The sequence below is a fragment of the Euprymna scolopes genome, chromosome 3 (genome assembly GCF_053919585.1).
Source record: "Euprymna scolopes isolate OS-2025 chromosome 3, ASM5391958v1, whole genome shotgun sequence".
Classification (NCBI taxonomy): Eukaryota; Metazoa; Mollusca; class Cephalopoda; order Sepiida; family Sepiolidae; genus Euprymna; species Euprymna scolopes.
Window position 1 is genome coordinate 110,286,636 of NC_136484.1, and position 25,083 is coordinate 110,311,718.

Consider the following 25,083-nt stretch of genomic DNA (forward strand, 5'->3'; position numbering starts at 1 on the left):
CTAATGACCATTTTACATTCTGGATTGAACCATGGTTTGTTTTTTTTTTAGGAGGAGAATTTTGGGGTATGCATTTTTTGGCTATTGTTATGAGTACTTCCGTGAATTCTTGTATTGTTTGGATTTGATGTTCTGTTAATTTTAGTGATCAAAGTTCTTTAAATTCGGCCCAGTTGGCTTTGTTTGTGTTCCACCTGGGTATGTGGTTTTGGATGGAGTTACTGTAATTGATTATAATAGGGAAGTGATCACTTCCACAGGGTTCTTCGTAAGTGCTCCATGTATAATCCAAGAAGCTTGATGGATCACACATGGTAAGATCAATGGCACTAGTTGATCCGTTTGTTGGATTTAAGTATGTGGGATTTTTTTGATTGAGAAGGCATAAGTCATTTTTGTGAATTAGTTGTTCAATTTTGTTTCCTTTTGAGTTTGTGACTTCACATCCCCATAGCGTACTGTGGCAGTTAAAGTCTCCGAGGAGGATGAACGGTGAAGGTAGTTGTTTTATTAAATTTTCTAGTTGATTATCATTTATTGGTTCATAAGGAGGGAGGTATATTGAGCAGATTGTGATTGTTTTCTGTAATGTAACTTGAGTTGTAATTGCTTGGAGATTTGTTTTGACAGAGAAATTGCTTTGAGGTATGTTATTCCTTACAAGAATTGAGGTGACTCCATTAGCATGAAGGCCTGTGTTATGGAAATAATTGTATTGTTCATAGTTTGGTGCTTTAAAATGGTTATTGTTTTGTAGGAAGGTTTCTTGTAAGCAGACAATGGCTGGGTTGAAGAGTGAGATAAGTATAAGAAGTTCATTATAGTTAGATCTTATTCGACGACAATTCCATTGGATAATTTGTTGTTTTATTTCTATCCATGAGGTTGTTTAGTTTTCCTCTATTTCCATCTCTTTAGAAGTAGAGGGTTTATCTTTTGTCGGAGTTTGTGTCTTTGGTGAAGCGTTTTGCTGGGTTTTTTCTTTCTTTTTGTTTGGATCTGGGCGTCGATCTGAATCTTGCTTGAGATGTTGCTGTTTTGGCTTCTTGTTCATTTTTTTCCTCTTGATTACTTGTGGTTGGTTTCTTTTTTTTTTTTTAGGGTGTTTTCGGTTTCCATTTTTTCTAGAATTTGGAATCTATTTTGAGTGTATATTGTTTGGTTTTCTTCTTTTCTGGAATGTTCTTTATTTGCTGTTTTATCATTGCTTATGTTTTTATTAATTTCTGGTGGTTGTTTTGTTGGTTTCTGTGATAATGTTTTTAATGGTTCTGTTGTGGATGGAATATTATTTTCTTTGTTTGGATTTGTTATTTCTATTTTGTTTCCCAGATTTGAGTATTTTTCTTTTAGGCTATTTTGAAATTCTGGCCATTCTTTAATATTTAATGTAATCAGTTTGTTTATCAGCTCCCTATATTGATCATGTATTTCATTATGTTGGTATGGTTTAGTTGTCTTTTTTGTTGTCTCAGCATATGTGTAGTCTTTCATGTACGTCTCAACTATTTTTCTGGCTTCTGGAAAGGTTGTGTCTTTTTTTGTACTTTACTTTTTATATGTTTTGCATATTTTAAAGACCGGGTGATCTTCTTTGCAGTTAGCGCATTTCACCTCATTTATGCATTTTTCTTCGGTGCTCTTTGTTGCCGCATTTTCCACATATTTTTATTCCTTTACAGGCTTCTTTATGATGTCCATATTTTTGGCAATGGAAACATCTTAATAGAGCTGGGATATTTTGGTCTACTTTTACATTTAAGTAGCCAATTTTTATTTCTTTAGGTATTGTTGGTTTGTTAAACGTTAATACGTATGTGTTGGTGGTTATTATTTTATTGTTTCTTTTTATTTTTATGTGGATGTGGTTGATTACTCCTTGTTTTTCTAATTTGGTTTTTATTTCTTCTTCAGTTGCTAGCGATAGTTCATAACTTCAAACTACTCCTTTTGAAGTGTTTAGTGTTTTATGGGAAAAGACTTTGCACTTGTACTCATGGAAGTTCTTCATTTTGAGTAGAGATTGAGCATCTCTAAGATTGGTTATTTCAACTAGTAGATTTTCATCTTTTGTTTTTTTGATCATTTTTGGTTTACTTTTTGTGGATAATGTCTTTTCTATTAGAAAAGGTGATAAATTTCCAATTTTTTTATTTTCGATCAATTCAATCACCAAGAATCGTGAGAAGTTTCCTTCGTCTATAGTTGGAACGGTTTTTCTAGTTTTTAATTTTTGTTCTTCATCTGAGCTTGAGGTCAGAGTCAGAGGAATGGTTTCTTTTAAGGGTTTTGAGGGGAATGCATTTTTTTTTATCAGCCATGGATTTTGGGATTTATTTTTCATCAACTACGCTCCCTACCAACCTCGGAGTCCAAAATAGGGGCATAGTAAGGGGGAAACCCATTCGCCTTGACCATGTCGGGGCTACATGGAGGATATACTCTTTTGGTAAGGAGTTCTCAAGTACTATAGTTTCTGTTCAATATGTCCTCAAAAATACATTTGTTCAGATGGAGTGTTGAGTTCTGGTCTTTCCAATTGATTGACCCTTGCCTTCTAGCACTTGCTTAGTTTGCCTATTTTTTGTAGTGGGGGAAGAAAAAAAAAAAAAAAAAAGATGGGAGTACCTTTAAGTTTCGTTCTTTGTTGTGGTAGTTGGTACTTTGGGTGTAAGTGTTAGGGCTTAGCGTGACTGGCCAATTGGTCGGATCGGGCCTCTCCGACCGCCCGTCTAGCCGAAGTAATGTGTTGCAGCACCTAGACTTTTATGCACCCAGGTCTAGGTTAGCTCAATCACCAGGATCACGTCCTAGGGCATTATGGGTAGCAACTCACGGGTAACTGGTTGCCCCATTGAGGGATTTTTACCCTCTGCAGGGGCGCAGTCGGCTTATTCTAGTGCCTTACCAACAGGTCAAACAAAAAAAAAGGGTGGGGGCGGGGTTGGGAAGTAGGGAAGGAAAAGGAAAGGAGAGGGGAAGGGGGTTGTTTTTGTTTTTGCAGAACATAATTAAGTTTTACAAAAGAGAACAGAAAACAAAAACAGAGAATCGATGTAGGTGCATTTCGTCTTAGGAAGCCAATAGACAGCCTGGTCTGGTAGCACCAGCTTCTATTATTTGTATATAATCTGGATTTGTGGTTCTGATTGGGATAAGAATTCAACCTTGGAGCAGCATAATGGGCGGGACGATCACGACCTCTATAGTGAACATGCAAGTGCATGTTTATATTTGGTGCCGTGGCTATCATATTGTGACTCTGAGGGATGCAGCGAATGCTAGAAATCATATGGGAATTTGCAGGTGTTTGACTAACGATTGGCCATTTTTAGACAATTACAGAAGATATAATCGCAAATATTCTTACTTCGTCTAATTTTATTTGGGCAACAAAGAAGAACACATTGGGGTTGTTGTTGTTATTTACCTTTTCACTCGTCAGGTACTTGGCAAAATACGTTTGAGTTTCAGGTGTATAAGATTTGTCCAACTTTTTCCGAGAAGTTTTCATGTCATCCAACTTGTAGCTGATGAATGCTGTCAACACTTCATCTGCATTCTGATAAAAATAAATAAAAAATTTTATTTAAAAAAATGAATGCATGTAATGAAAAAAAAATCACAAGGAATTAAAAACACAATAAAGCATTATTTTATTCTTTAAAAAATAAAAATACTGGTGCTTGTACAGTATGGGACACAGATGAAAATCATATTCCAAGTAAAATTTCCTTGATATACTTATCAGACAAAAAGAAAAGAAATTTTACTATTTTTAAATAAAAGAAATTTTATTTAGAATGTGATTTTCATCTGTGGGTGCATGTGTGTGTGTGTGTATATATATATATATATATATATATATAATATATATACACACACACTTCTGATGAGTTAATGGCATAACAGATTCACTGATTGATATAATAATTAAGTGATTGATTTTGCGCTACAAAACAGATACTGTCAAGAATTGTATAAGTCAACTGAATTAAAGGAATAAATTATAAGATGGTCAACATCATGCATTTTTGGAATATAACTTTTTGTCATTTATTCTTTCTCTCTCTCTATATATAGATATATATAAGTGATGAGATGATTCCAATATTTTTCTTGATTCCAACACAATTTATCAATTCCGATTCTTTATAAATCTCTTAATATTTAACGATAAAGTTGCTATTTTTCCCTGATTATTGTAAAAACACCTATTGAATGTGTAAATATTTTCTCACATGTAAAAGTACACATGTGGGAATGATCTATAACTTTTAGTTACTGGTAATTTAAAATCAATAAATAATAATTATTTTATCATTATTACCAGCAGTGTAAGATTTTGCTTTAAACAAGATCAAATAAAAACGACAATTAAAAGAATCGTTTTTAGCATTGGAAAATATGGGCAAATTTTTTCTATACCAATTTTGATACTCCAAAAGTTCCGATTTTTCAGAATTGTTCCAACACACATATATATATATATATATAGTATAAAAAAACAGAAAAGAACAGTAGTTCAAAGAATCCAAATAATTCTCATCTAAAAAAAAAAACAAAAACAAATCATGAAACTATCATCCCCGACCTAGGAAAGGTGGACAACATATATATTAAGGACTATGCAGCACACGGATAAAAAAGATAAAGAAATTTCATAGGTTTTAGAGAGGTATTCATTCATGATGACATATTTAAGGTAAGTGAATCTAATGTTTTCAATAATAATACTGCATACATTGACATGGTTCCAGTTAGTATCTGATAGTTTTATTGTAAGATGAGGTAAAATATGAAAATTATATACTAACCGATACAAATGTCAGCCAAGATACTTTTTCGTAGCACTGGACAGGTTTTCGGAAAAAATCTTGCAAGGCCCAGAATTTCCGGTATAAGTTGTAGTCAATTGGAACCATACTGTAAAAAAAAAAAAAAAAAAATGGATTAAATAATTATTAACAAAGCTAAAATAATTAAAATTCAAATAAAAAAGTTAAAGACAAAAAGGATGGACACTGTTACAATTGTAACCCCTATCAATAAGAAAGAGAGAAAGAAAATAAAATCTGAGTTTTTGTTTAAAGCATTCATTAGATCCCATACAGCTATTTCGTCTGTAGTAAATCATGTTTTCTTGATAAATAATAAACTCAAGATATGTTTTCAAAAGACTTCCTCTGTGAATTTTTATTTTCATCAAACTAAACCTAGAAAAATCAAAGCCGTTAACATTAAAATTAGAGAGAGAGAGAGAGAGAGAGAAAGAGATTGGTTGCTTTGTTTTACGGCATATCAACCCTTTTTGAGTTATTTAATGCAAAGTCTAGTAATTTTGAGAAAAAAATTTTTATGCTTCAAATTGTTTATAAGTTCAAATATTGATTTATGTTGTTTGGTTTGGTTGTTCTGTTTTACGGCATATCAACCTTTTTTTTGGGTTCAATCAATTTTGGCAAGTTTTTATGCTTTAAAGTTCTTGATATCTCCAAATATTTATTCCTGGTACTTGTAGAGAAAAATTGCTGCTTTTGTTTTTGCAGAACATGATTGAGTTTTGTAAAAGAAATTGAAAAAAAAAAAAAACAATAACATCAACGTTTGGTGCATTTTAAGTCAGGATTGGTTGGTTGTTTTTGTTTTACGGCATATCAATCCTTTTCGGGTTATTTAATGCCAAATCCAAAGATTTTGAAGAAAATTTTTTTTAATAGAATATATTTGTTGTTTTCATGTCGGTTTCTATTTAACCCATAGTTGGAACCCTAACAGGTACTACCACTCCGGGTCAGAGTGGACCTGGGAGCAATGGTAATTAAAGGGTGGCTCCACACTCCCCAAAGCCCACAAGCTGGGTCCCTCACCACTGGATATAGTTTAAGGTCATATCCAGGACCCCCATTGAGGGACTTTTACCCTCTGCAGGGGGGCAGTCGGCGTATTCTAATGCCCCACCGACAGGGCCTTTAAGTCAGGAAGCCAGTATCTTTAGACAGCATGATCTGGTAGAGATAGATTATTTTTTAGAACTTTAGAGAAGAGAGCATAGAGATTCAGCTATTTCAAAGATTGTCTGTTTACTTCAGTTTAAACTACAAGTGAAGCACTTTTTTTGTCATTGGAATGGTAAGGTGATAAAAGAACTATTCAAACACTTGCATGCTTATTCTGACATCATCGCATATAGAATATACAAGTGCAACATTGATTTTCTAGCATTCATGGTTCCAGAGCATTGCCAGGTTAACCATTTCAGCATACAGGTTGGAATGATAAAATTGTCACTCTAGAAAAGGCGACATGATTCCATTTCTGTTTGATGAAAACCGGTTTTCATTTTTTGTTGCAGATCATCTACTAGTTGGTCACTTGTATACTAATCCCAAGAGCGATAGGAGCCTTCTTTCATGTCTAAAAGTTACACAATGTTTAATGAGCGAGATCAGAGATGCGCTGCTGTACAACTCATGTTCTCTATCAATCCAAATTATGACAACAGGACCATTGCCAACACCCTCAAAATGCATCACTGGATTGCCATAACAGGGATGTGCCCAGGGTTATGAAAACAAAGTTTCCAGTCACAGTTATTGCCTTTTCAAGTGAGGGCCACATGATGCCACCTCACATCTTTGAAGTCGCCTTGAAAGTCAACATCAAAGTGTACCTGAATGTGTTGAAGAGTGTGGTGATCCCCTGGTGTAATCAGGTGATCGCTGGCAGACTCTGAGTGTGGCAGCAGGATTCGGCGCTGGCCCACAAGGCTTGGATTCGGCGCCGGCCCAGGCTTGGCTTCAGAAGGGGTGCTACAACTTTGTACCTTTTTCTCACTGCTCTCCCTCCTCCTCTGACCTGAACCCGCTGGACTACTTTGTTTGGTCAAACATTGAGAACATCACCAACATGACCTCCCATAACATCAAAGCCAGCCTGATTGCTGCCATTCGCCAAGCTCCTGCCAGTGCTTGTGGAAAAGGCATGCTCCCAGTTCCAGACCCATATTGACATGGTGATTGAGGCTGAAAGCAGCTACATTGAATAGATGTCAGCTCTACTACATAATCAAGTTATCTGAATTGATTTTTTTTCAATAAAAGTTTTTAAATAAAGCTGTAATGTTGTTTTATTTAGGGTGACAAATTTATCGTTCCACCCTGTATTATCTGATTTTGTTTTAATAATTATTCAACAAAACACCCCAATACCCTAATTATACACTTACCATATCTACAAACCGCCAAGGATAGCTAAAAACTTAAATACGCATTAAATGTAATTCAATATCTTTCTTTGATGGACAGTGAATAGTTTATGTTAAACCATGGCTGTCACTTGAATTTAAAGGCATAACTAGAGTTAACTTGAAGCTGAATAAAATGAATCTCAAAATAAAGGAAGACTACCACCAGCAGGTGCAGTACAAACAAATTGATAGTATGCTACACACAGAGCCATCTGTTGTCTTCCCAGTAAATTAGTTTGGTGGCAGCAGAATTATAAAGTTCTCTCTTGTGATTTTGTTTGGTTGTTTTATGGCAATTAACCTTTTTTGAGTTATTTAATGCCAAATTCAGTAATTTTTGGAACAGTTTTATGTTTCAAGTTCTTTATATTTGTAAATATTCATAGTATTTAGTTTGCCTTTTTTTGTATAAGAAAAATTGTGTTTGTTTGTGATGTTGCAGAACATGATTGAGTTTTGAAAAGGAAATGAAAAAAAAAGAATAACATTAATTTTGGTGCATTTTACGTTAGCACTGATCTGAAAAAGCACCTTTGTGATTTTGTTTGGATTAAAAAGTGTACGGATCATTAGGTTTTGATATAACTACATGGGGCTTAACTAGATACGGAGACGCAAATATCAATTCTGTAACTGTCATAAATATTGAAATAAAGATACTTAAGCAATATAAGGACCATGCTATTGTGTCAAAATCGTTTGTGCAGTTTATGGAAAATGCCAAAGACGCTGAGAGCCTTAACTCTAATACAAAACATTTTGAAGAAAACATTGGTTTGCTATCATTGGTTTATTATAAAAAGAAAAATAATCTATATATTTACTCAGAGCCAAAAAATCATAAAAAAATTTAAAATATTTTTTATTTGCTAGCAGTTATTTGTTATTCAAAAAATATTCATGAAATTTATCTTAAAATGAATGATTCTTTTTTTTCTTGATTTGAATTTTCTGAAAGTTTCATAAAACTTGTCCAATAGTTATTCAAGATTATTGCTTTCATTATTTAATTAATTTTTCATTGAATTAGCTTCGCATTGACAAAAATGATATTTTCCTTTGAAAATATTAGCCAGGATTTGTTCAGCACCTGGCGTTTTCTGTAAATCACGTAGCTGGAAGATTCTGATGATAACACAGTCCTTATGCTGCACAAGTACTGAAATAAAATGCAAAAAGAATAAAAGATTTTCCTATACCTGCTTGACTTTTCTGTTTCTCCATCTTCAAACTCCATCTTTTCACCCTGAAAAAAAAAAAGAAAAATATATATATATATATATATATATATATATATACTCGGTTTTATATATATATATATATATATATATATATATATATATATACTCGGGTTTTTTTTATTCAAAAGTAATGGACTAATGAATTCAACGAGGTTGTTAGATAGTGCTCAATAAAAAGAGCTGATAATACTTGTTTATTGTTATATAAACATGGTCACATCCTGCTGCTACAAATAGCCACTTGTTTCAATCAAACAACAAGTGGCTATTTGTAGCAGCAGGATGTGACCATGTTTATATAACAATAAACAAATATATATATATATATATATATATATATATATATATATATATATATATATATATCTTATTTATATAAGGCGAGAGTAGGTGGCAAGTTATCAATATGATTTGGAATCACATGACCCTCACTCTTTTAGAGATCTCACGGAGTTCAATAATAATGCAATGACCTGTTATATAAGCACATGCTTTGAAGAAAGAAGGCATAACATTTTAAGTATTTCTATTTTTGTATGCAAAAAATAACATTTTTAAATATCACCTTTTAACTTAAACAGGAATAGCATCATGTAAAAAGAATACACTCAATATGTTTACCTTGAATAATTGAGATTCTTCAGAATTTGTGTTATATAAAGTGACATTATCCAGGTTGAATTGGCTCATCAAATTTAATGCTGAAATAAAAACAAATACATATATTATCATAATACTAAGGCTGTCTTAATCAACAGTTATTTCTCTAAGGCTTTCTTCCTATATACAAGAGACGCTTCAAAAGTAATGTCTCCTAGTTTTTATTCACCCAAATGGATCAGAGGGGATTGCAAATTGTATTATTATGATTATTGAACATGCATTCATGATCTGATAGTTTCATCTCTCTGTTGCAGATATTGGTTGTGTGAGACTAAGAAAGCAACCCGTCGTAGATGTGCATTAGAAATGGAGATGTGTCATTGAATTTCTCCATGCAGAAAAAATTGAATCAATCAACATTCATTGGTGTCTGTTGAACATTGACAAAGCGGATGCAGTTGATCTCAGCAGTTAGGAGACGGGTTTGTCGATTTGAGAAAGGCGACAGAAATGTGAATAACAAAGCGCACTCTTAACTTTTACAACCAAGACATCAAAAGAGGCTGCCAAAAGTGTTTTGAGAATGAAGAAAAATAAATTTTGTAGCACAAAAGGGTGTTCGTTTTAATGGTACCACTCCCGTCTTCGTAGCTCTTGTTTTTGTTTTTAAGTTAAAAAATAGGAGGCCTTACTTTAGGAACAACCCTTGTATTTTAATCTCAGAAAATGCTAAAATATACTTAAATTTTGGGATTGAGTTATGTTGGTAAAACTCCCATTTCAATTGTTCTAATTAGGCGTAATTTGCAATTAATTCACCAGGTGACTCATCTTTTACTAATCTATCACTTTTCCCCTCTCTCAATTCATATAGTTTGGATCCCCTTGCCTTATAAAAAAAAAAAAAAAAAAAAGATTGTATCATGTTGATTTGACATCGTTCTCAATTTGAATAGATTTTATTTTCTACTCCATTGGCTTTCTATAGGTGTAAGAGATTAATGGGTAGTTGTAGAAATTACAATATAAATCTCGCAAGTGCTGAATTATTGTTGATTTATCTCCCTTGTTGTTTTGATTTTTTTTTTCAAAAATGGTAGGCAAGACAGCCACTCCTTATATTCATAAAATTTGATTTTCTTCATAAAATAAAATTACTTCAATTTATATGATTTTTGAAATATGATATTTCCATTTTGTCATCATGCAGATTTTTCTTTATTTTTTAAGAACTGTTATCTATTTATTAAAGGAATAAAATGCATATAAGACTTTTTTTTCTCTCCTGATTAAACAATTTATTCATATAGGTGTGAGTGCGATTTTCATTGATAATGAAAATTCATATCATCTACATATTTGAAAAGAATTTGTAATTATTAATTTATTACTGAAATATAACTTTTACAAGAAATGGATATGTTCAGAAAATGTATAGTATGTTTTTTTTTATTTTAGAATTCAATATGTGCGGCAGCATTTGCTACAAGCTTCTCCACTTGCTTGGGAACCACATCAACTGATTTCACAAGGAAATCTCCTTTTTTTATTTTATTTTTTTTCTGATGAGTCATCACTTATCAAGACTAAAAAAGAAAAATGTGAGAATAAGGCTTAATGAGATGGATAGACCGACAGCTTAACGATGATGAATACTATGAGAGGATTGAAGCTATCCAGATAATATTCAAAACAATCAACTCAAAAACAGCAATATCCCACAGCCATCAGAAACACAGTGGGATGTGAGAAGCAGATGAGAAAATAGGAGGGGGATAGAAATGAGAGTTACAAGGCTGCCATAAACCAGACCTTTTCTTTGTATGTGAAACTGGAATTGGACAGACTATTTCCCTAAATGAGTTCGTAATTAAAGGATACTCTAACCTAACTTCCAAAACTGACCCCCAAGATCGCCATGGGCATGGAATATGTGCCTATATAAAAGATGGCTTTCCATGTGGTAGGGACATCTCCAGAGAAGATCCTAACTTGCCCTATATGTGCTTCCGAGTAGCACTAGCTCACACTACGGCATTTATATTTACTCTCTATCGCCCCCATAACAGCGGAGTTACTATCTTTAAAAGCATATCTGAGAAAATTGACCAAGTTCTATTAGCATATCCTTCAGCTAACATTCACGTATGTGGAGACTTCAATGTTCACAACGTGGAATGGTTGACCCACTCAAACAAGACCGATGATGAGGGGAGATTCTGTCATGATTTCTCCATTGCATATGACCTCACTCAGATTGTTCACGAACCCACCCGTGTGCCCGACAATGACGGCCAGTATGCAAGTCTCCTAGACCTCTTTCTCACAACTTGCCCTGAACTATGTTCAGTTTCCGTTCTGTCTCCTCTTGGATCTTCTGACCACTCAGTGGTATCAATTAAGATAAAAATGAAATGCAATAAGTCCTCTGACGTACCTCTCCATCGTACAGTATATCGATACACTATGGCTGACTGGGATAGTTTCCGTACATTTATATCGGATCTTCCTCTGTGTTCCATGTTTAAAAAGGATGTGTCATCTATAGTATCAGACCTGACAGAATGGTTAATTGTAGGTATAGACAATTTCATACCCTCGAAAAAGTTCCAGCAAAAACCTAACAGCCAGCCATGGTTTTCTCCAGAATGTGCTGCTGCTATTGCGCACAGAAATCACTTTTTCCACTGCTTCCAACGTAATAGATGTATGGAAACTAAAGCCGCTTTCAGGACTGCCAGCAACCATTGTAAGAAAGTAATAAAGAACGCAAGAGAGTTGTATGCTCAGTCCGTCAAGTCCAAAGTAGCTGAGCAGCGGCTTGGTTCCCACCAGTTTTGGCAAATTGCAAACAGAATCTTGAACAGAAGTGTGTGCTCCATCCCAACTATCATCAATGGACCTGAGTTAATCTCGTCAGCATCAGACAAAGCCAAACTCTTTGCCAAGAACTTTGCAGCTAATTCGACCCTTTGCGACCAAGGCTGCCAACCCCCAATATTTCCTCCTGTATCAGAAAAAACACTATGTGATATACAAATATCTGTATGTGATGTTGCCAAGCTAATCAAAAACCTTGATTCCAGTAAAGCAACCGGCCCTGACGATATTCCAATTATAGTACTCAAAAAACTTCAACCAGAACTAGCACCCATACTTACAAAACTGTTTAAACGTTGTCTTAAGGAGAATTGCTTCCCATCACCCTGGAAAATCTCATCAGTATGCCCTGTATTTAAGAATTCAGGTGATCGCTCATCCCCCTCTCAATACAGGCCAATAAGTCTCCTGTGCGTCATGAGTAAGTTGCTGGAATCTGTGTTAAATAGAGAAGTAATCAACCATCTCAGCAAAAATAACCTTCTTAGTGACACACAATATGGTTTCCGTTCTGCTAGATCTACAGCAGATGTGCTTACAGTTATATCTCATAGGATTAGCGAATCTCTCGACAGAGGCAACCTTTCTAGGGCAATTGCTCTTGACATATCAAAGGCCTTTGATAGGGTATGGCATAAAGGTTTACTTCATAAGATCTCCAGCTATGGTATTGCTGGAAATGTCTTCTCAATTATTAAATCATTTCTCTCTGATAGGTTCATAAGAGTAGTAGTTGATGGGCAAAAATCAGAAGCTCACAGTATAAATGCTGGAGTCCCTCAGGGGTCGATCCTGGGCCCAACTCTTTTCCTGATCTACATTAATGATCTTCCAAATCACATCCTTACATCATTCGTAGACATTTTTGCTGATGACACTACCATCTATGGTAGCACATCTAAGACAGTAAACGACCAAGTTCTCTCCGATTCTCTCTCCTCTGATCTTGATCACGTTGTACAATGGGGAAAGGAGTGGCTGGTTACTTTTAATGCATCTAAAACCAAGCTTCTATCTTTACATCATCAACATTCTGATCCCCATCTGGCATCAATTGAAATGAATGGCTCTCGTCTTGGAGAGGCCTCAAGTTTTGACAGGCTTCTAGGCTTGACCTTTACTCCTGATCTTAAATGGAATACGTACATCAAATCTGTTGCCAAGGCCACTGGAAAAATGGTCGGATCCTTCTATCGATCCAGTAGATATCTCACTGCTGATGCAATTCTCTATCTATATAAGAGCCAGATACGTCCAAGGATGGAGTACTGTTGCCACATATGGGCAGGAGCTGCTAGAAAAGACTTGTCCTGCCTTGATAGAGTTCAAAATAGACTTCGGGGCTTGGTGGGAGATGTCCTTTTCTCTTCGCTGCAACCTCTGTCTCACAGAAGAGATGTTGCGAGTTTGTCTCTGCTTTATCGTTATTTTCATGGAAAGTGTTCGACTGAGCTTCAATCTATGGTCCCCCCTCGCCAAACTTTCACAAGAAACACTAGACTAGCTGAAAACATTATCATTAATTTTCCCCACTCTTTATCTGTACCTAAACCTAAACATAGATTCCATGATCAAAGTTTCTTCCTAAGAACTGCACGCCTGTGGAATTGTCTTCCGTTTTCCTGCTTTCCAGCTTTCTATAATATGGTTTTCTTCAAGTCCAACGTGAACAAGTTTCTGATGAGCCGTTCCACTTAGGTTAAAAATTTACCGCACTTCCATTACTATCGATTACTATATTGTCCTTTTGACTACTCTACACTCTTTAACCCTTATCCTTGAGTGGCCTATCGGCCTTGATAAATTGGGACGTCTATGTAAAAAAAAAAAAAAAAAAAATATATATATATATATATATATATATATATATAGATAGATAGATAGATAGAGAGAGTCAGTGAATAAAAAGTTAAAAAATAATTAAAATTGGAAAATTTTTGGAATTTTGGTTGTTAAAAAAATTACGTGTTGGTTTATTTACAAAGATATATTTTGAAGAGAGGCAAGAATGAAAGAAAGATGAGCATCCTCACCCTCCAAGACTGGGTATGGAGTAATTAAAAAGTAAAGAATTACTGGCTTAAAAAGCGAAAACAAACAGGGAGTATATCAAAAATTTAGAAAAGCAAACGTTAAAAAAATACTGCTGTCATTGGCAGAACTCGGATATGAGTATACATTTTTGCTCATTAGGATAGAGCCAGCCCCAGCTACAAAGTGTTTTAGGTGATTCAGGAGGCACAACTTCATGTTGCACACAGTTAAGATGTCATCATTTGCTGCGGCAAACGTGCTTGACATCCAGGTTCAGGAAGGCATCTTACAGCCTGAATTAAACGTGCCCCCAGATACCAACCTAGAAATTTCTATGATTCGACGCGGGTATATACAGCGCTTAGTCTTCTCAAATGGTCACCCATCTGGTACTGGCCATGCTCATCATTGCTTAACTTTGGTGATTTGGCGAGAACTGCTGTGTCAATGTGATTGTACCATATACAGATTATCTAATAATGAATGGAAAAAACATAGACTCACCCGATTTTTCAGATAAAGGAAACAAGCGGGATAAGAATAGCTGTATTCGTCCACAAAAGACAGTATTTTGTGATTTTGACAGTCTTCGCAACAAATCTGGAAAAACAAAAAGAGAGATAGTTTTTTTTTATTTTTTAAAAAAAACATTTTCATCATTATTGTATCTGAATTAACGTCCATTTTATATACCAACATGTGTTGGACAGATTTTAGAAATTTATTTCCAAACTAATCTATCTCCGATGAAGTCTTTATTAATCTCTTTCTCACAATCTTTCACTTTCTCCCATGTTTCCCCTGCCAACTGACGTTGCTACCTCAACTGTTCTACCTCTGCTAACCCAAGAACTCTCATTTATTCTTTCAATGATACCATACCAAGAATGTCTCCTATTCTGCACATATCTCCCTATACTGTCCAGATTTAAGCTTCCTCCAAGGTTATCAGATCTTTTTATTGAGTAAATATCCTTTTATTATATAAAAGGGCAGTTGTCTGTATGAGTGTGTGTACTTCCAGCTAAAAAGTAAAAACTACAAAACAAAAACATACAAAGTTGGTATATTTTAACATGATATTTTTGATTGGCAATGCCCTGGATGAATAATATCTAAAATTTCGAAAAAAAAAAAAAAAAAAAAAAAAAAAATTATTCATTCTCTGTGGATCAACTCGAGCAGGTTTCGTCAGGGAGAAGGTAAAAGTTGGTACAATATCAAATGTCATGACATCATGTTATGCCATAAAAAGAAAAAATTGTATTCAGATTTTTTCAGTGTTTCACAAATTTCAATGAAAGTGAATGAACTGAATCCAATATGGTCTTTTCCATTACTGTATTCCTTGCTTGGCATATTGTACTTAAGACAACAAAACTAAAAAGCGGTGTAGAAACAAATATATAATAACAGAGATCTGCAGACAAATTTATCTTTAGTTGATCTTTGACAGCTAAATATTTTCATTTACTAGCCAAATAGAAAAGTTTAGCCAAACACATGTGATTTTTGGAATATGATATCTTCTTTCCGTGACAAGTACATACATCATAAAGATTTTTCTGTATTTTTTATTTTTTTTTTTAAATAAGTGTAATTCTAAACAGACACTAAATTTTATGTTGAGATTTGAAGGTTTGAATTTCTTCAGATGTTTTTTTAAACAGTCTTTGTTTAAAAAAAAAAATAATAATAATAAAAAGTTATATTGTTCCATTAAACTTTTATTGTTTAAATTTATTAAAGAAAAAAAAAAAAAGATTTAAAAGACGTTTTTCACACAGTAATGAGTTTTGGAAGATTGTCAGTGAAAAAAAACACAATCAGCAAAAGATAAGCATTTCATTATTTCTAGTTGCCACTTTGAAAAATCACTTGCAAATGCGACTGTTTCACTTGCAATGTAAAATCCCCTGAAAAAATAAATGTTGCCAAAAGCAAAATAAGTTACCCCTCTTCCTAGCTGGATAATTTTTTTTGTGTGTTTTAACTTATTTTAAAACACTCAACACTACTGGTTTGAAAAACAGGTAGTGTCGAGTGCTTTGTTAGAACAAGAAAAAATGGCGGGCATGAGAGGATCACATCTCTGAAGTCTCAATAATCGCTTAAAAAAAAAAAAAATTAAACAAAATACTGATAGAATCACAGCCAATAAATGTCATGGCAACATTTATTAGGTAGGTTTCTAGCAGTACATACTGATAGAAACCCACCCTATAAATGTTACTATGACATTGGGTAAGTTTCTATTTTTGAGCAATTATGGAGACTCCAAAATGTAACACTCTTATATCCACTATTTTTCCTTGTTCTAATGTACCACTTCATATTACTTGTTTTTCAAACTAAATAAACACTTTAAAATAAGTTAAAACACTAAAAGCTTATCCAGCTTGACAGAAGAGTAACTTATCTTGCCTTTGATAACATGTTATATATTTGTTATGATCACTTGTTCTTCTATTGTTTTACTGTTCTTAAAGAGAGTCGCCAACCTGATAGGTCCTGAACTGTCATCTAAGCTTCAACCTCTGTCCCATCGACAAAATGTTGCATTCCTCTGCTTGTTTTGCAAATATTTTGATGGCTTTAATCACGAATGCTCCGACAAGCCCTTGTGTCACCTCGAGATAAACAAACCCGACAAGCAGCAAATCCCACCCCTACACAATAGAGATCCCTGGATATAAGAAAGCCTTCTACTCTATTAGTTTCTTCCCCAGAACTGCTAGACTTTGAAATTCCCTTCGAAGCTCCTGCTCCCCTAACGGTACTGACATGCAGAAGTTCAAGTGTGATGTAAATGGACATCTTGCTGCTCAACTCCCTACACAGTATCCTTGCAACCTATATAGTTGATAGTAGCCCCATACATCAAAATTATACTGTGCCTTGTTTGGGGTGAAAATGTAATAAAATAAAATAAAGGTACATAAAAAAATTAAAAAAAAAAGCAAAAAAAAAATGAATCGATGATGTGTGTTTTGTATTGCTGAATTCCTTGTTTCTCTAATACTGTTACTTTTTGGTAAGTGATAAGAAGAGCTTCAGACCATCATGTACAATCTATCACACTTTGCACACTGGTTAAGTAAATATCAGTTAAATATTGGTTGGTATGTAAACAAGATATGAACTAAACATCCTGTACCTCTATAAGGCCACCATTCGCCCATGTATGGAGTACTGTTGTCACATCTGGGCTGGTGCATCTGCTGCTTGTCTCTCGCTCCTGGACAGGGTTCAAAAGAGAGTCGCCAACCTGATAGGTCCTGAACTGTCATCTAGGCTTCAGCCTCTGTCCCATCGATGAGATGTTGAATCTCTCTGCCTGTTCTACAAATACTTTAATGGTGAATGCTCTGACAAACTGCAAACACTTGTACCCCCTCGACATAACTACCCCCGACAAACCCGACAAGCTACTAAGTCTCATCCCTTTACAGTAGAGATCCCTAGGTGCAAGAAAGTCTTTTACTCCAATAGTTTCTTCCCCAGAACTGCAGGTCTTTGGAACTCCCTTCCGGGATTCTGCTTTCCCAACTGTACTGGTATGCAGAAGTTCAAGTGTAATGTGAACAAATATCTTTCTACTCATCTCCCTTCATAATGCCCCTGTTAATTAAGTCCCTGATAGTAGCCCCCTGCTTCAAAGTGTTGTTTGGGGTGAAAAAAAAAAAAAAAAAAAAAAAAAAGGTCACAAATAAGTTGAAGGGGGAGGGGTAATCTTTCAAGAAATAAGCATGGTTTTCATGAGACTAGGAAGCAATAACACTTAGGTGGGAATTACATCAAACAATTGAGCGATTGGTAGCTGCAATCAAGGGAGTCTTACATGAAAGTTGGATCGACAAGACATTTTGAGAAGCATATAAAGTAACTAAGCCATATGCTTATATTATGAGTCTCTCTCTCACTTTCTTTTCCTTCTATTTGACTTTCAGTACTCGATGATCTACCAGTTAATATGAATAAAGTATTCTTTTTTTGAAAAGATCTAGTGTCGTATTAATTAATGTTATCAGTGTAATATAGCTTTGTCACAACCACTAAAATTACCTAATTCTGATTCTGAGAGGCACAGGACACAAGCACAGCAACCGAAAAGCAAGCAAAATATGATTTAAGATGTTCTGATCAGTTTATTTTTCTCTTCATTAGTCTTTTAGATATGAGCAAAGTGTAGTATCTGCTCTCATATTACACTTCATCTTTTCTTTTTTTGGCTTTAGCGCAATTACTGAAATTACCTTATCCTTAGATAAAAATAGATACAAACACAACGACCAGCAAACAAGCAAGGTATTTAAAATGCCTTGAATAGTTAATTTTTATCCTCCTTGGCCTTTTGGCTAAAAGCAAAATGTAGTATCTGTTCTGATACTAAACTTTATCTTTTCTTTCTGGTCACTGAAGGAAAAATCCTGAGGCAAATTAAATGTTTGTCTTCATTCAAAGTGCCTGTTTTTGAGAGTAGGTCCTTCTCATATTAAAAACCAACCGTGTCTAATTTTACCCCCATGGGAAGACACGTAAATAGGGATTAATTAATAAGCATATGGTATACTATGTAACAAGATTTCTTCAAAATTAATTATTATTCTGTATTTCATCACTTATAACAATCATCTATCATTATTCAATTAGTTATCTGTTTGCACTGTTGTGAAACTTTAGGGACTGCGAGGTAACATTGTTTTTATTTGTGAGCAAAGTTTATTTATGTATAAAACAGCCTAACTACATCAAGTCTATGAAAAAGTTGATGGATACTTAACCCTTAGAGAAAAAATGGCAGACGTACATGAATGCTACCCCTCTAGCGAAATACACACCGTATTGTACATTGTTCGACTGAGGGAGACGTTATTATTTTTACAAGGAAAGAATTTTTGCGTGTGTGACCTAGTTTTTTTTTAATTTATTTATTTATTTATTTTGGCTTGAACTTTGCGCATTATTTTGTTATGATTTTATCTGTTTTTTTTGTTGTTTTTTTTTTTTTGGGGGGGGGGGGTTTACTTTTATTTTGCCGGAGTTTTTGTTATAGGTAATTATTAACATGAAAATTGGTGAAAGTCAAAATTAGCACTTGTGGTGATAAACAAAACGCTTTAGCGTGTACGTACCTCTCATGGAATGTCGTAGATCGAAACACAGTGAAATGTTATTTGGTGCTAGTGCACTTATTGATCTGCGCTATTTTTAAATAGTACTTTCAAGTTTAATTAAAGTTTTACGATACCTGTTCTTATTAAGTTGTTAGGTGAAAGTACCCGTGCTATTTAAAAATTTTTTTTTTTTTTTTTTTACACAGTGATCACCACTTATCAAGGCCCGGAAGCCACTCAGGGATAAGGGTTATTGCAAGTACATTATGTTAGTGTGGAGATTTGATGAAGTGTTTACTTAAGGGGGCGGTTCATTAGGAATTTGTTAACATTAGACTTGAAGACATCCAAGTTGTAGTCCGGAGGGAAGCAGGCAGACGGAACAGAGTTCCACAGGCGTGCAGTTCTAAGAAAGAAGCTCTGTTCATGTAGTATTTTCAAGTTTAATTAAAGTTTTACGATACCTGTTTTTATTAAATTGTTATGTGAAAGTACAGAATAGGTACACAACACCCTCCCGTCCCCATGTTAAGAATGGCTTTCTAAATAATGTCATTATTTCAGCACGGCTCAATAAGTGCATGAGTACCTTTTTATTTTCTTGAATAAAATAAAAACTACTTGACGAGAACACTGTTTTTGTTTTAATAATTATATTTCATTCAAAAATAAAAATGAAAATTTAAATTGTTCAAAACATGTTTTTTTCCCAAAGCTTATTGGGATTTTTTTTAATTACCATATTTTTCATGAACATGCTCTACGAATACAAAAACAATAATAAGAAACGAATTCGTAAAGTTCAAGCGAACTTGAAATTTTTATTTTTTATTTTTAAATAAAAAATAACGCAGGTATCGTAAAACTTTAATTAAACTTGAAAATAATATTTAAAAATAGCGCGGATTCCATTTTGACTTCCACCAATTTTCCTGTTAATAATTACATAAACTCCCGAAAAAACCGCTCAAAAATCAGATAAAATCATAAGAACAAAAATCATGTGCAAAGTTCAAGCCAAAATAAATTAAAAAAAACTAGTTCACACATGCAAAAATTCTTTCCTTGTAAAAATGATAACATCTCCCTCAGTTGAACTATGTACAACATTGGAGCCGATGCATAACTCGCTAGTTGGGTAGCACTCGTGTACGTCAACCGAAAAAAGATTTTACAGTACTCTCATTGTGAGTAAATCCTGTTAAAAATCAGTGGTTTTTCCAACTGGTGACTAAAAAAAAAAAAATAAAAATAAAGGAGCGCTTACTTTTTGGCAAGACTTTTTTTTTTTTTTACCTACATTCTTCCATTAGTAAATGAATGAAAAATCTGATTAGTAAATGAAAAATGTCTTGTCAACCATAACATTTTTTAAAAATAAAACAAAGTAAAATTATTTAAACAATAAAAGGTTTAATAGAACAATATATGTGCTTTCTATTTTCTGAATGAAGGCTGTTTCAAGAAATATTTCTAAAACTAAAGTGAAACTGATCACATGGTATCAGTTGACAAAACTTTGACAGTTGGTCGGCTTTTATGAAGTTCCGCTTAAGGTTTTTCGAAAACTACAAAAGAAAACAACCATTTTGCTATCTGTTAAATAAATGTGGTAAATGAATTTAATTTTTTTCTTTTAGAAATTTACATTTCATTAAAATATTGTGCGAATGAAGCAATTAAACATTTCTTTTGGAACTTCTTTGCACAACAAAAACAAAAAACAAAAAAATGTGAAAAACTTATTAAAAAAGGAAAAAAGTTTAACGTTAAAAAAAAATCCTTTGAACCCTAACTTTGCAAACTAACTAATCACTCAGAGACGTTCAACTAAAGGACTGTAGTGGCTTGGTCGACATTCACTGATGACTGGTATCACTATCGTGATGTGAGCCTAGGTAAATTTACTTTTTTATATAGAAATAAAGAGATAAATTAAGATATTAAATAAAAATAAACATTAAAGGATGATAAGTATATAATTATATAATAAAATAAATATAAAAATAAACATTTAGATTTAAAAAATAATATTATTATTGTTAAAAATATTTTTTAAAAAGTCAAATGAATCGGAATAATTTGAGAGAATTGAATATAAAAGAATAAAAATTTAATCAAAGATTTAGTTATTTTTAAATTTCATTTAAAAATAAGAATATTCTAGAAAGTGGAATAAAAATCAGTTAGTGATTGAAGTTGCAAAAAATGTTAAATTTTAAAGAGTTATCGAAGATAAAGAGAAAATAAAAAAAATGAATATCAAAAGATAAACAAAACATGTTATTCCCCTTGAAATTTGATGTTATTGTATTTTTGTTGAATTAATCATGACTTACTTTTTCTTTATATTTTTTAATATATAAAATAACTCCTGAAATTGATTATGAAAAAAAAAAAACAAATCGTTTTCAAAATTCTCTTAATTGTTATTTCCACTTTTTCGTTGTACCAAATTTTTTCGCTACACAAAAACTTTCGATTATATAATGGTATATTTCAAAACAACAATTCCACAGGAATCGGAATCGTACTTGGTATTGGAATCATTAACATTTTCCTTGAATCGGAATCAAAAAAATTTAGGAATTGTCCCAACACTAGATAAAACTAGATCACATGTTAAATAAGAGAAAGGAACTTTATCAGCTGTCAGTCAATTGAATTAGTTGGTAAGATGCAGAGTTGGCAACGTATACCATGCGGATATGTTCTTAATGGCCAGCCTAAAAAAAAGGAATGAATACTATAGTGTCCAAGATAATTATGAAGCAACCTATAACCTGGCCATGAATGGTTCATAGAATTTATTGGTCGGTTACGGTCATCAATTCACACATGCAGTAATCAGGTCACAAGATTTGCTGAAAACACTACACTTGCCCAACGTAGAGGTTATTCTAACAATGAATCGATTACACTGGTTGTGTGGAAGATTCGTCCGCCTGTATATAAACCATCGCAGAAGCAAGAATGCCCTAAATTGCAGGAAGGTTGGTTGGCAAAGTAAAACCTGGAAGCGAGTGATTGGACCAAGATTGCACAGGGTGGAATTTATAAACTGCTGATCGACAAGAAGTGAAGAATGAGTTTGCGCAATATCAGAAAACATTTGACTCTTGAACAAAAGAAAAGTGACACTGAGTGTCTCAGTGGTCAATCCTTGCACCTTTATTAATCCTGATATTCATAAACGACCTCTCTAATGAAATTGTATCCGAGGTGGGTATATCTGCTGATGACACAATGCTTTATAATAGTTATGAGAAAGAAACGAATGTACACATAAAGTAATGGCAGAAACCTTAGAATAGATCCCACACTATCAGCCAAGTTTCAACCCTTGTCCTATTGCCACCACTGTCCCTGTTTTACAACTACTTTAATGGAATGTGCTCTGATGAACTCCTTGCACTTGTACCCCCATCAACATACATATAACCGACAAGCCCGTCTAGCAGCAAAATCCCACCATTTCATGATAGAGGTTTCTAAATGCTCGAAAGCTACCTACTCAAATAGCTTGTTTCCTTGGATTGCTAGACTTTGGACTGCACCCCTACCTTTCTTGCTTCTTTGACTGTACCAACATGCAGAATTTTAAATGTAATGTAAACAAACATCTTACTGATCTCCTCACACAATCCCCTGTTTGATGTGATCCCAAATAGTAGATCATTATGTCCACCTTGTTTGGGATGAAGAAGAGTAAAAACAAAATGGTGACATAAATCCAGTTCCACACAACAAATTCAGATAAAAACCACTAAGATGATACTGAGGCATCACTACTTACCATTGCACATTCTAAGCAAATAATTCTTGCCAGCATCATAAAATGTGTCCTGAAAAAAAATAAATAAATAAATAAAAAGCTCATTCATAACTAAGGTATAAAATATTTTGACGGTGATCTCAATATAAATATATGTGACCTAGCTTTTTGTTTTTAGATTGCAGCAAGCAAAGAAGTTAATACAAGGTTGGGCGCTTATACAGTTTAGTCAAGACATTAAAAAATGAAAATATTGAAAAAAAGTTATATTGTACGTACTTGTTATAGTCTGAAGTTCTCTGAAAAAAATTTCACAAAGTAGTTTTTATTTTATAGCGAAAAAACGATTTGTTACGATACTGAGCAAAAGGTTTGATTTTTAGGAAGAAAAGCTAGTAATAAAGATGGGGAGGGAGTGTTAGCGCTTTAACTGGAGTTATTTCCCTTTGGCGTGTTCAACAAATTTCATAATGGCTGACTTCAACATGCTCTCATAAAAACATGTTTTTCTGCTGTAAAATAAAAACTACTCAATCAAATTAAATTAAATTTTTTTTCGGAGATCTTCAGTCCAAAACAGATACGTACAATATAACCTTTTTTCGATATTTTTATTTTTTAATGTGTTGACTAAACTGTACAAGTACCCAAGGTTTCTCCTCCAAAATTGCCATCCATAAAATTGTTAATTAAATTCCAAATCCTTTATGTGATCCAACAATATTTGATACAAATAAACTTCTGTCTATGTATGACTTGTCCAAGTTTCAATCATTAATGCCCAACAGTCTTTGTTTTATTGCTATTCAAAGAAATACAAGGACACTTTAATGATTGTCTCATTAGTAGAAGGTATGATTTTGAGTGTGAGATTATCGCAAAGATATTTTGGCATTTATGCATTTTACGACCAGCAATTTCCATGAAGCTGGCTCGACAGTTGACAGAAATAACCGGAAAAGGACGGTTGAGTGATCCTCAATTTTTAAAATACTAAAAAAAGAAAAATATTTATCTATTTCCCTGCAACCCTAAACCTGATCTGCGCAGTTAAAATTAAAATTTTTATTTCTTCCAATTTATGAAAAGGTCACCTGCTTGGATTTTTATTAGCTAAAAACCAACAGCGCATTCATTTTTAACATTGCGATCAGCCCTTTTCCGGTTACTGACATCACCTGCTGGTCGAACACAAGTAACTTTGTGGAAATCACTGGTCGTACAATGCATAAACACCCATATTTTCTATTGAATACCTTGTATTCATTGAGTGGTGAAAAGACTGTTCGACATTCATAACTGAAATTGGGTTGACAAGTATAAAATGAAATTTATTTGTACCAAATATTGAAATTTTATTAACGATTTTATGGGTGGCATATTGACAAAGTCACACTGTATATAGAGTGGTCTCTTTTAAGTATACAAAAAATTATTTTATTTTCTTGTAATGTATCCAAATTAAAGAATGAATATCTCTCGCTTTTCTTTGTGCGTAAAGTTAGGCGTGCATATATATATATATATATATATATATATATACTGGCAAAAACCAAAAACAACAAGAAGGAATAACTTCATATTTGTATTTTTTTCGGATATTACAATTGTTTCGACATAAACCAGACAATTTTTAACTTTATATTATTTTAAACATTTTCATAGTTACATCTCATCAAATATGTTTGAAAAAGAACAAGAAAAAAATAAAAAATAAAAACAAAGTTTGCACGTATTTGCACACATTTTCGTTCTGTTAAAACTACATCAGGCAGTGATTACCACCCCCTCGTGCTCTTAACATGTCCACCATCTGTCTTGAAGAAATTTCTATATTTTTCAAGATGGCGACCCGGGAAATCCAAGATGATCACCACGACATGATTAAAAAAAAATATTAACAAAATATGGCTTGTAGCATATCATATGAAAGGAAATTTTGTACAGATTACAATTATAATGTTTTTGAGTATATTAAACTCATTAGGATAATTAGGTTTCATTTTAATGGGTTCAAGTTGCCATGACAATTATTAGGTGGGTTTCTACCACAATTTTGTATAATTTTTTTATTTTTAAGTCATTGTCGAGACTTCAAAGATTTAAAAAGACATCACAGACTGTTTTTCTCATTCTCATGTAACGCTTGACACTACTTGGTTTTTGAACAGAATAAACATTTAC

General features: G+C 33.5%; 1 protein-coding gene across 1 annotated transcript in view; it reads right to left on the reverse strand.

Moving 5' to 3' along the window:
* LOC145258139 (THO complex subunit 1-like) overlaps positions 1-25,083 on the reverse strand; it is an 84,902-nt gene that overhangs the window by 46,215 nt on the left and 13,604 nt on the right. The window contains exons 6-11 of the mRNA XM_080115920.1: positions 22,921-22,969; positions 14,512-14,607; positions 9,112-9,191; positions 8,449-8,495; positions 4,818-4,926; positions 3,431-3,562 (exon numbers count right to left, since the gene is read on the reverse strand). Coding sequence (XP_079972046.1) covers positions 3,431-3,562; positions 4,818-4,926; positions 8,449-8,495; positions 9,112-9,191; positions 14,512-14,607; positions 22,921-22,969 — 513 coding nt within the window. The remainder of the gene's footprint in view (positions 1-3,430; positions 3,563-4,817; positions 4,927-8,448; positions 8,496-9,111; positions 9,192-14,511; positions 14,608-22,920; positions 22,970-25,083) is intronic.